Source organism: Dysidea avara, chromosome 3 (assembly GCF_963678975.1).
Source record: "Dysidea avara chromosome 3, odDysAvar1.4, whole genome shotgun sequence".
NCBI lineage: Eukaryota > Metazoa > Porifera > Demospongiae > Dictyoceratida > Dysideidae > Dysidea > Dysidea avara.
The window spans coordinates 28,456,520-28,469,030 of NC_089274.1; the positions used below are offsets into that span (position 1 = coordinate 28,456,520).

Here is a 12,511-nt window from a genome sequence, read left to right on the forward strand (position 1 = left end):
CATTGGTATGTACAGTACAAACATCTGTTCAATGCCAAATTAGGGATTTTCCCACATAGCTATGTTGTAATAGCTACCATCATTCATATTTCACGGTTCACTACTTTTTATCACTGGAACCTACTTCACTTTATATAATTACACTAGTTTGTTAGTTATGATATACACGTGTGGCTGTGAATGCTTTATTAGACTATCTCGATCTCACTGCTTATCTCATTACAAGTGAGCTTTGCAATTCTTAAGAGATGCAGTTACCATATCTTTGTTTTCTGTGTGGTAGCAATGCAATCATTATACAAGTGTAGCTACAGGTATCTACTTCATTGTACAGTAAAGCACTAATAGTTTTGCGGCATCTCTAAGGAAAGTGTTAATGTGGTTTCCAGAAGACAACCATGTATAGAAGGAAAGGCAATCGTTGGAACCACAAAAGGAATGTGCCATGCGTGAGTTTGTTACTGTGATGTGAAATGGTGGCTGTTCACCACAGGCAGGCAGGCTGATGCTAGATGCACTACGACTATTCCTTTTTGTCGTGTGTGATATTTCTATGATGCTTTGCAGCATTTATGGCGGGCATCATTCATTTTAGGAGGAACCCTACTAAATAGTACCACTGAACTGTTTGATAATACATGGTATATGAAAGATATTGTATGGTATATTAAATAGTAAACCACATGATCATGTGTACATAGCTTATATATGGTGCTATCAAAAGGTATCACTTGTTGTATAGTAACTTTGACATGTACGGACCATCCAATTCATAACCAATTTTCCTGTAGTAATTTCTTGTTCCTACACCTGCACAGATAAAATAGGAAAACGTTACTCTAGCTCCACATGTATATGTGTGTACACAGTAAAAGTTAATTAATAATGACAGCATTGCCATTTCATGATTAGAAACGCTGGAATTTTGCAGTGAAGGCGGAGAGCATTTCATAAAAACTGTTACAAGGAGCACTGAGTCATATAACACACTACTAGTGTGTCTTGATGTACACTGACTGATCACATGATTAACCTGATATTACAGAGATTTTAGAAGATCCATGTTCTTCTTTGGCAATTCTTTCAGCTTCTTCCATCAATAACATACCAAAACCCTGAAAATGTACAAACATAACCAGACACGAGAATGTAACACTGTATATGTAGTAGAGTTATAAAAATAAGATAAAGATGTACAAACCTGATGTTGAAATTTAGAGGGGTCCCTTCCACTTACAGGAACCACACTACCATAGCTAGTAATCAGTTAAGTGAAAACTTATACTTGCAGAACACTCTCTTCATGTACCATGTTAATAGTCCACATGTTACAAATGCACCAAACACATTTGTGAATGGGCCTGGGAAAACCGATTTTATCGCCTATGAAAGCAGATTTGATTTTTCGCCAAGAGCACAAGGCTACACAAATGTATTATCACATTTCAAAATCAAAATCCATTAGTTCCACATGGGGTACTTAGAGAAAATAAGTCACTCTCTAGAGTTCCTATGATGAAATCGACAAGGAGAAAACATCCTGACCACCTGGCAGACTCCTGTAAGCATTCGAGTGTTAATCGGATGGCTGCAGGTTCGAGGCTGCCTCGGTCAAGTCATGGATTTTTCTCTCCTTTCTCCACCTTTTCAAACACACTTTCTATAACAACTCTAAAACAGGCTGTAGGACCAGGTATCCTACACCTTCAGCACTTGTGCTGTAAAGCCTTAATAAATAAATAAAACCAGTTAGATTTGAATGGTCTACTTTTCCCAAGCACAGTGGTGATTTGTAGGAGCGGTATGGTGCCCTAAAGGGACTCTGGCCAGCCTGGGGATGGCTGTATATGGCTGTTCAGCTCCATGGTGCAGAATAAAGAGTTGTGCTATAAACATTCTTTCATTTTAGCCAGTTTAGAGACCTGAATTGCACTCGTCCCTATGCTTTTAATTTTGTAAACAGCTTCTTGCTCTCCTTCCAGCCCCTGCCACCCACCCCTTTTGGAGCATGCCTGATACAGTCAAAAACTATCTAAAACCGAGGGAAACTCGGCTGTTGGCTACTTGACAGTGGATGCTCTGGAAGGTATAGAATTGATGCAAAACATGTGAAAATATGGTACATGTAGCTTTGAGCTACAACACACTGAATACTTAAAACCGGCATTTCTCAATACTTTAAAATACATGATAAGACCGTTTTCCCAGACTAGGTCACACTTTATATATGCATGTACATGTGTATCATATCTTATCCACTAGGAGTGTTGTACTGTACATACATGGTGAAGGGGTAATGATTAACAATCAAGCAACTGCCTCTATGGTTTCTTGCAGTACACTTACAATGAAAGTAGGTGATTCAGTTCCTGTTCGTTCAGTGTACATATTTGTTGATATTTATATAACTATCCATGCAAGCACAACACTTAACAATGAATTGAAGGATACACATGTAATTCACGAACAACAGATACTCCTCCCTTAAGTTCAGATCGATATGTTTCTGGTGAGCATTTTCTCAGCCGTAATAATCCAACAAGAATATCTGTCCACAGAGCAATACACACAACAGATGCTATTATACTAGCATCTACAGTATGTGCATTATGTAGCTACCCAAATATCTTTTGTTATGTGTATATTGTGTACAGTATGCTAGACAAATTACAGGACAGGAATGAACGTTCTGTACAACACAGATCATAATATATTTCATAGTTATATGCATACATGCAACTCATCAGTACTACCTTGCTCTGGGTCTTCATAGGATAGAAACGTTTCCCACCCTCCATTAGCAACATAATCTCTTCTGATCAATTCAACCTAGTGTACACCACTAATAGTACATCGTACCAATGTACAATTTACACAAACCTCATAAGGTCTAACTTTATGATGAATTTCTTGAATACCAACTTCTCTTGTACGTACATCTCGGCACTGTTGGGAACAAATTTTACGAATTACATGTAACAATAGAATAAAAAGTGAGTACTTTTGTTCCAAGATCATTCATCCGGGCTAGAGCTAGTTCTCGTAGGTTTCCATGCTCAACACCAGATGTAACCAGCGGCATAGGAATGTCTCTAATTGAATCCACCAACACATGAAATATTGTACTTGGTACATACCCGTACATACATCACACTTGTCAACACTAGACTTGTGGGAATTATGCCAAAATGTTTTAATTATTATATTTCAAATAAGCATTATGCTGCCCAAAATGTTATACATTATTATCAATTATAATTTTCTCTTCACTATTTTCAACAACTAACTAGCCAAGAATGCTATTTTAGCTGGCAAAGTGCTTAACGTGACTAATGATAGAATAATAAATCATTCCGCCAATTATTCTATTAGAGTACAGTTGTATGTGACTGCTCTATTAGAGTATTGTGACCTCAAGATGTTTTCATATTGCCCTAAGTGTCAACTATTTAATCCAATCATTATCCCCAACATTATTCAAACATAATTCCCACATCCCTAATCAACACACATGAACACACAAGCACATGTCAGGACCAGAAATTATGTTTGGAAAATGATCTGAAAAGTCCTGTTGTGTGGGGAACCTGTATTCCGCAGAATACGGAATAGCGGAATACGGAATAGCAGAATTACGGAATAAGCGAAAATTACATTCTAAATATTTTGTTATTGTTTATAGCCTCTATAACATTTTAATATACATTCCTCATCTCGTAGAGAACACAATCACGATGGCACCGATCCTCGGGGCGATCTTTAAATAGGATATGTACAAAGATATTCACTCTAGAACAATCTAACTAAGCTAAACTACTGTTAAATACACTTCACTACATAATCGCTAGAAAACTAGAAGCTATTTGTGCTATACTTGCTCATACCAGCTGTCACACATGAGCAGCTAGCTAGCTAACTGGCCGAATAGTTTAGGACAAAACAATCCACCCCCTGGGTAGCTACCCTGCATGCATGGAATATATAACTCTGTTACCATTTCCTAAAGTGTTTCAAATAAATTTGGGGGATGATACTGTTTTCAGCTCCCAACATCAGAGCTCCAACCTCGGTTCTAACACTTCGTATATAACTCTAATAAATTCGGGCAGCTACTCGTGTGTGACAGCTGGTATGAGCAAGTATAGTACAAAGAACTTCTAGTTTTCTAGCGATTGTGTAGTGAAGTGTATTTGATGGTAGTTTAGCTTAGTTAGATTGTTCTAGAGTAAATATCTTTGTGCATATCCTATTTAAAGATCGCCCCGAGGATCGATGCCATCGTGATTGTGTTCTCTATGAGGTGAGGAATGTATATTAAAATGTTATAGAGGCTATAGACAATAACAAAATATTTAGAATGTGATTTTCGCTTGTTCCGTTATTCTGCTATTCCGTTATTCCACTATTCCACATAGAATACAGGCTCCCTGTTGTGTGGTCAGACATAGTGTTGCACCAATAATCAGTTCAATAATTAGTATCAGGCCAATTTTGGCTAATTGGTTTTGCTAAGCCAATGTTGAGTGTGTCTACAAGCCATGCCCATAATAAACAGTCAGGTTTTAGGCCATGCCCTAAGTAAACTAAGGTTTAAGGTTTCTGCATAGTACTAGCCAGGCAGCCATTTGTCTCAACTGTATAGCAGTAGCAAATGAACTTAAAACCTGTTTACCATGAGTAACTTTTACTTGTGGAATACACTTTACAGTTTAGCCTAGAATGAGCTGTATATCAATGCTTATGTCACTAATATGAGTCATTTAAAAATGAGGATGAGTATTAGCATATATCAGATCGGTTATCAGCATCAGCTAATTCTGTTGCTCAATATTGGTTAACGGAATGATCGGCTAATTTGGATATTGGTGCAACACTAGTCAGACATACTCAATAGTTCTATACAAAAACCTTCTGAATGTGTTCAGACAATAGTCAGAAAAAGGCAAATGTCTGACCATAATTTCAGGCTCTGCATGTGTATATGCACAGTATACCATAGCACTTTCACACATACGTAACACATGCTTACACATTGTTAATATATCCTCTTACCTCTGTACACGATAGACCCTCGTCCATGGAGGGACTAATGCAAGAATACGAGCAATCAAATCTACTAATGTTGTGGGTGGATAACTCTTGTATCTACCAGTCTTCCATAGTTCATACAACCCTAACAGTAGCATATACATAGATGAATGTACATACTGGATGTGGACATATACACATTTAAATGAATACAGTGGTTTGTCTCACAGCAGTAAAGTTACAGGCAAAGCTTTAGTGCTGCACAAAAACAAAACTGCAAGAATTCCATAAGTACTACAAGGTGCTCGAGGTACTAGGGATGGCTGGAAGTGCAGTGAGAAGGTTAAAGCCTGTACATCATGTAGTCAGAATCTTGACACTAAAACAACAGAAACAGAACTCCTGACTCAGTGGTGACTTGGTCCTCTAACAAGGCAAAACCTATAAACACACTGACTTCTAGCCAGCTAAAGGCTAGAAGTCATATGTCAATTATGTCACAATCTATCATTTGTCATGACAACATGTGTTAACAAAATCCTAGTGAAACATGATTACCTCAACAAAAGTTTGCAGCATAACATGTGCAATGAAATGAGCACATGTTTCTTTAGACATATGTGACCGGGCCTGCGAAAACAGGGCATGTGGGCACAAACTACACCCCATCACTCTACAGATCATATCTCAGTTCTGGAATAGTATATTTGCATTCTGTAACTTTCATCATGATACCAAGTAAATGCTTACTAAGAGCTGAAAAGTGTAATGCCATAGCAGAATGGTACAAAAAGGTATGAGTGATGAAAGTGTGAAAAAGTAGGCAAAAATCATGTGCCCACATGCCCTATTATCGCAGGCCCAGTCACATATTTGTTCCCAATATTTCAATTTGTAAATAATCTCTATGGCATGACATAGACTGGGCTGTCACATTGTATCATGTCACAGTATATCGTATGTCATGACTATCAGGGCATGTTGAATAAATACTGGCTAGGATACCTACTAGTAAGTGCTTTGAAACAGTAATTAGTACTTTTCTTACCCGTTCCTCTAATAACCAAGGTTGGATATATTTTCAGTCCATCAGCTCTAAACATTGGATTTTCAAAAAACTCCTAAGTATTCACAACTATCATATTACATAATAATTCAATCAGTTACTCACAATAAACTGTTCAATATCTCTCTCTAGCCCAACATTAGGAAGATCAGGCATCATGTGAGCAACAACCTGGAAGTTGTGGAGACATACATATACATACATGCCATTCTGTCTCTTCACCTTAAAACCAGCATCTTTAGCACCTTGAAATGACTCACATACAGCATTTACAGTATGTCCCCTGATGAAGTACGTATGAAAATGAAATATGTACATGTTTAATTGGTAAATCATAGAGACATTTACACATGTACGTACAGTATGTCGCATGTTCATACGTACCTGTTAGTGTCTCTAGCCACATCTTCATATACACTCTGTACGCCAATCTCAAGTCTGGTACATCCATAATTGAGCATGTTACTGTAAAAGGAATTATTGCAGTTACATACGTAGTGAGTGCTTTTCTCAAATAACCTTAGGTGTTTCTTCAAGCAGTAATCTGGTCTAGTCTCTATTGTAATTCCAATACATTTTATTTTGCCCCTCTCAGAATACCTAACACATGTCAACAACAAATGTATGAATGTAAATTAGGAAATAAACTACATACTGTTATATTGCAATACATTATGGTGATTATACAGTATGAATCTGCACAAAATGAACAGATAGTTTAGAGTCACCGGATTTCTAAACAAAGTATATGGTTTCCTCCTTTGCCTGATACTCCATGTCAGGTACAATTATTGCATCCATAACAATCAACAGATGGGACCAATAAATGCATATGCCTTATAGCGTATGAAGACTCAGAGATACATAGCAAATGCTGCCAAATCTGGCAATGTGAAAAAAGGCCACCTGTTCAACTAGCCTGTAAATTTCTACTATTTCATTGCACAGAACATAAGTGTGACCATCACTCTATTATAGCAATATATACTAGTTAAACGAGAGTGCAATATAGGAAAATAGCATGAGGGCGTGGGCGAGAGACTAATACAGCACGAGGCGAAGCCGGTGCTGTATTCGGCTTGAGGAAGGCAGAGCTATTATTCCTATATTGCATGAACGTTGAGGAAGGCAGAGTGCTATTATTCCTATATTGCATGAGCGTGGCAGTGCTTTAACTGGTTTAAAGTACTTTCCGTTTGTCTTTGTTTGAAGTGTTCATTTTGTGAGAGTCGAACTGCGTCAGTTGTCAGCCATCAGACATTGGTAAGTGTCTATATAGTACAACTCTGGTCATAAAAAAACAAATAGCATCGCTTTGGGTACTTCTGGCGATTTAAGATGTTACATATGTGATCAACAGTGCTGTATTTTCCATATGCAGTGCTGCATTTTTCTTTCAGTGCTGTATGGAAATAATAGCACTGTTGTTCGTTTAATCTTTGCCCACACAAGTGCTTTAACCATAAATAAGGCTTCATTGCAGTAATTTGAAGACTGACATTATACTTATGTATATACACTTCTCACTTGACTGCTTCCTCCACAGAACTGCTGGTATGGCCTGAGAGGGCATCATGAAGGTTACGTATGAAGTAGTCTCTGTAGCTCTCATCTAATGCCATAAATGTTCCACCCATTACAATGTACTCCACTTTATCCACTGAATGGCCTAACTGCTTCAACTGGACATAGCTCAATCATGTGACTATCTAGTTTAAATAAACCAATTTCTTACTTGTTCAATTCTATGTTTGGCTTGGAGATATGGATTGTATCTTGCTCTAATAGCTCTCATTGAAGTAGGCTAAATCAACATCATATTGAATACCTCACATGTGTAATTTTAATGTACCTCATATCCAGTGTATGACTGAGTTGAATATTCAAAATCAGAGTCTGGTCCACCAGGACAGTAGCTGTATGTAAAGTGTGATCAGTTATACACCATACAATTAAACTGATACAATACATATAGCAATACCACATGGTCAAATGGCAAAAAAAAACAACAACAAAAAAACATATGCACGTACTAGACAAGAGTATTGTGTAAAGGAAGATACAGGAAAATTTTGGTATAGAAAATTTTCATACATTAAAATTTCATATTGGCATATAATTGGCAAAACTTTTTGACAGAATAATTATTTGTATGCGCAAATTATTCGTGTAGTTAAAGATAATTAGTTGTTTTAATTTTCGTCAATACAGCCAGTGACAGAAAACCACTCATATGGAGAGTGTTTTGTTATCCTCGCCATCCTACGAGTTGAAAAATGTTGGGCTAAGGTGAAAACTAGTGCTACAACTTATTCATCGATCGTTTCCACACGTTTTCGAATATGGACATGCCCCCATCATGAAGCTACCACTCTGCACGGAGTAACCACTCTACAAGCAAGCTTACCTGTCTAGGCCTTTAGTGAACTGCATAGTTTTTCCCTAAACGACTCAATAGCACTGATTAAAACATTAAACTTGCATAACTGAAATTCTCCGTGATATCTCTAGGATATGTCCGTTTATCATAACTGAACGTAACCAGAACGTACTAGTTGCTGACCCATAATCAAAAAAATTTAGGTATGCATATATAATGCATCCAGTGGCTGCACTCATATTGGCTTGGGTGATTGATCACCCTATCAGCCTAATAAGTGTTACATATTAGCTGTAATACGGGGCATTCGGACTTTGCCTGATATGTATGCCCTCTGCCCATCGGGTATACATATCAGGCAAAGCCCTCATGCCCGTGTTACAACTATTACATGTACCATAGTGAAGTCTATACGTAATATAAAGAATGTTGGTCTCATAGTCTCCTAATATGAGCTACAATTTACATTACTGGTGCTTTTAATAGCTGTCAAATTCAGTGCAAGGATTGTTGTTATACACTTGAGTGTGGTATTAGAGTATTTACATGACTGCTCTATTAGAGTATTTAATCTGGATAACCCGCCCATGTACAATAATCATGGAGCAAAAAAAACACCTTTAGCACAGATTAAGCTTCCTGGCCTATACTGAGTTTAAGACTCTATTAGCCACAAGCAGAGTACACTTAAAAACCTAACTATGAGTGCAATATTGTATGGCCTCTCGTGCGTAATGGCATTTGGGCAAGAAACGTCCTGGTTTGGGCTGTTTCCATCCGAAAACGAAATCAAAAATAGGTCATGTACATGCGGAAGAACTCAGTAAGCATGGCAATATAGTTTTTAGCACGAAAAAGTGGATAACTTTTGCTGTACATGAGCGAAAACAATATGAATAATAATAATAATAATATGAAGATGAACAAAACGGCAAATTTCAGTTTTGTCCCAAATACACATACTGTTTCCTTTTCACTTGATACTTACTAGTGGACCAATACTCATTGCAAATAACCACCAGAGGGTGGTTTTGAGTTGGAGGATGCTTTCCAAGGTGGTTTTTAGGCATGTGTTCTATTATAGTTTTTGCAAAAAACATATGTGATCCCTACTATGAACCCACTATCATGGTTCATGATATGCAGCAAGCTTTGAACCACATTTTTGTTCTTACTACCTAGAGGTTTCCTACAACTGCAATTGTGTAGCACACATGAATGTACCTATGATCAATGCATGTTTACAGTATATGTAGCACACATACTTACACACAAATGTTTCCGGTAAAAGTGATATGAGGACATCTGTGAGGTTTACACATCACTGCCACTACTGCAATCTACATATAAGAAACATAAAACATCTATAGAGACTATATACTCTTACATGTACTGATAATGTGTGGATAATACACTTGTGCTATATCATATATGCATGTGCACACATGTATCATGTTCTTACCCCTGAAGCTGTTCTTATTGGCTTTGCCTTTAATTTTGGAAGGAGAACCTGTGTGTACCATTTAGCATAATTATATAGATGAGTTAACAATATGAAGCACCTTTTTGTATTCCTGAGGTACAGCAGCTATAATATCCACCAGTCTTGGCTGACTAGAGATGCTATATTTACTAGCTACCTGGCTCTTCAACCTTGAATAAGATGTATATGTGACGTGTGTACATACATTCATTTACAAGTTAAAGCACCATATGATCTAAAGATAGAACTCATATACGTAGATTGCTTAAGATATGTGAGTGGGAGCAAGCACAGACAGACATCAAGGTGATAACAACATTGATCATGATACACATAACTAATGTACACACCATGTTAAATGGATTACAGCATATTTATTGTCACTTTACTTGTTTAAATTGACATCTCTCTTTTCCTTGTGTGCTACAATGAGTTGTTTCACTATCTCAGATACGGTCATCATCACTAACTCCGCATTAGAAGCATCTTGTGCTACAGTCAAACAAGCAGTTAACACTATACCATATGACCGAGCTAAAAGTTTTAAGTATAATCCTACCTTTCTTGCTTTTCTTTTTCTTCGTCTCCATTATATCGAAATCCCACAATCGAAACGCGTATTATTTCAAGAGAAAGTACCGGTATCCGGTAAAATGGCGTCGGAGGAAAACGCTGATAGTAACCCGTTTGAAGGACTTCTTAAATCTGAGGAGGCGAGAAAACAGCTAAGAGATATTTATGAACGCGAGCATGCCTTTTCAAGTGGCCTCCTTCAACGAGTATTTTTAACATCCATTGTTTCTGGTAAGTGTGTACATTTGATAAATGACAGAGCAGCTGCCTTCAGAATTGCACTGTACAATATTATGTGTTTGTCAAGCTTTTTTTCTTGGCTCTTACATACTGTTGCAAAATCTACCAGAACTAGAAGCTAGAAGTCTCATTCTCAGGGGTATTCCCCAATTTGGTTTTGGAAGCCTACATATGTGCACAACAATGCAGTGTACAGCGGTAGAAAGTGTGTAGTCTGACATTATCATGTAGATAAGTTGTATGCACACACAGTTGGTTGACAACACACTTGCACCCCCGTTCACACCATCCCAGGTTAGCCAGAGTGTTCAACTCAAGTTATTGAACTCGGGTTGGCACTTGTTCACACTACTGCATCTGACATGAGCTCAACAGTGTGAGCACCGAATAATAATTAGCTCAACAAACGCACAAGCTTTTGATTATTTAGTTGTTTAATAAAAGGGTACTATATATCTAATCAAAAACAGCCAAGCTGTAAAAAAGGTGCGGCCCCCAAAAAGGCCATGGTGAAAAAAGATGTGAAATCCAAGGTGGCGGCCAAGAAATGGCTGTGATGGTAGGTTAATGGTTACATTTTAATAACAACAATTCAGGTGAATTTGTTGCCAAGACCAAGCGGCACAAAATTCACCTGAATTGTCGTTATTAAAATGTAACCATTAACCTACCATCACAGCCATTTCTTGGCCGCCACCTTGGATTTCACATCTTTTTTCACCATGGCCTTTTTGGGGGCCACACCTTTTTTACAGCTTGGCTGTTTTTGATTAGATATCACTTCTTTTTGTATTTGTATACTGCAAAGCCGGCCTATGGCTGGCTTTGGGGCTTTTTTAACCCATGTGTTTTTTTCTTTACTACAGGAAGAAGACAAAGAACTTAAAGAAGAATTTTAGTACTTCAATTATTTTTAGTAATTATACAAATTATATACATATATTTATTACATGCCCATTATGCCCACAGGATATTTTTTTGCAGCTGATCTCTCTACTGAGTGACTTGAAATGTAGCTGAACTATATACAGGATGGTTTCTTTGTAGCTGAACTCTCTACAAGGTAACCTCTTCTAGCTGGTCTCTCTACAGGGTATTTTGTTTCTAGCTGAACTCTCTACAGGTGATTTGTTTGCAGCTAAACTCTCTACATGGTGGTGTCTTTGTAGCCGAACTCTCTACATGATGGTTTCTTTGTAGCTGAACTCTCTATAAGGTGACTTCGTCTAGCTGAACTCTCTACAGGGTGATTTTTTTGTAGCTGAACTCTCTGCAGGGTGATTTGTTTGCAGCTGAACTGTCTACATGATGGTTTCTTTGTAGCTGAACTCCTTACATTGTGTCTAGTTTCTAGCTGATCTCTCTACAGGGTGATTTGTTTGTAGCTGATCTCTCTACAAGTTGATTTGTGTGTAGCTGATCATTCTACAGGTTGATTTGTTTGTAGCCGATCTCTCTACTGGGTAATTTGTTTGTAGCTGAACTCTGTACAAGGTGCTTTTTTGTAGGTGATCTCACTGCAAGTTGATTTGTTTGTAGCTGAACTCACTAAAGGGTGATTTGCTTGTAGCTGAACTCCTTAGATTGTGTCTAGTTTCTAGCTGATCTTTCTACAGGGTGATTTGTTTGTAGCTGAACTCTCTATAAGGTGATTTGTTTGCAGCTGAACTCTCTACATGGTGGTTTCTTTGTTGCTGAACTCTCTACAGGGTGTTTTGCTTGTAGCTGAACTCTCTACAGG

The 12,511-nt window shown here is 37.7% G+C and overlaps 2 protein-coding genes across 2 annotated transcripts in view; one reads left to right on the forward strand and one right to left on the reverse strand.

Annotated features, from left to right (window-relative positions):
* Positions 1-627: 627 nt before the first annotated feature.
* On the reverse strand, positions 628-10,660 carry LOC136250622 (elongator complex protein 3). Its single transcript, XM_066042850.1, has 21 exons — positions 10,517-10,660; positions 10,347-10,449; positions 10,037-10,127; positions 9,937-9,984; positions 9,744-9,814; positions 7,947-8,010; positions 7,830-7,898; positions 7,622-7,776; positions 6,614-6,694; positions 6,479-6,559; positions 6,317-6,377; positions 6,200-6,265; positions 6,077-6,149; positions 5,053-5,173; positions 3,002-3,092; positions 2,881-2,946; positions 2,754-2,829; positions 2,452-2,548; positions 1,202-1,256; positions 1,034-1,115; positions 628-810 (listed from the first exon to the last, which is right to left on the reverse strand). The coding sequence occupies exons 1-21, from the start codon at positions 10,545-10,547 to the stop codon at positions 728-730; spliced, it is 1,665 nt and encodes a 554-aa protein (XP_065898922.1). The 5' UTR covers positions 10,548-10,660; the 3' UTR covers positions 628-727.
* Positions 10,577-12,511, forward strand: part of LOC136250621 (ubiquitin conjugation factor E4 A-like) — a 34,132-nt gene continuing 32,197 nt past the window's right edge. Inside the window, exon 1 of the mRNA XM_066042849.1 lies at positions 10,577-10,761. Within this exon, the coding sequence (XP_065898921.1) occupies positions 10,611-10,761 (151 nt within the window). The 5' untranslated portion in view covers positions 10,577-10,610. The remainder of the gene's footprint in view (positions 10,762-12,511) is intronic.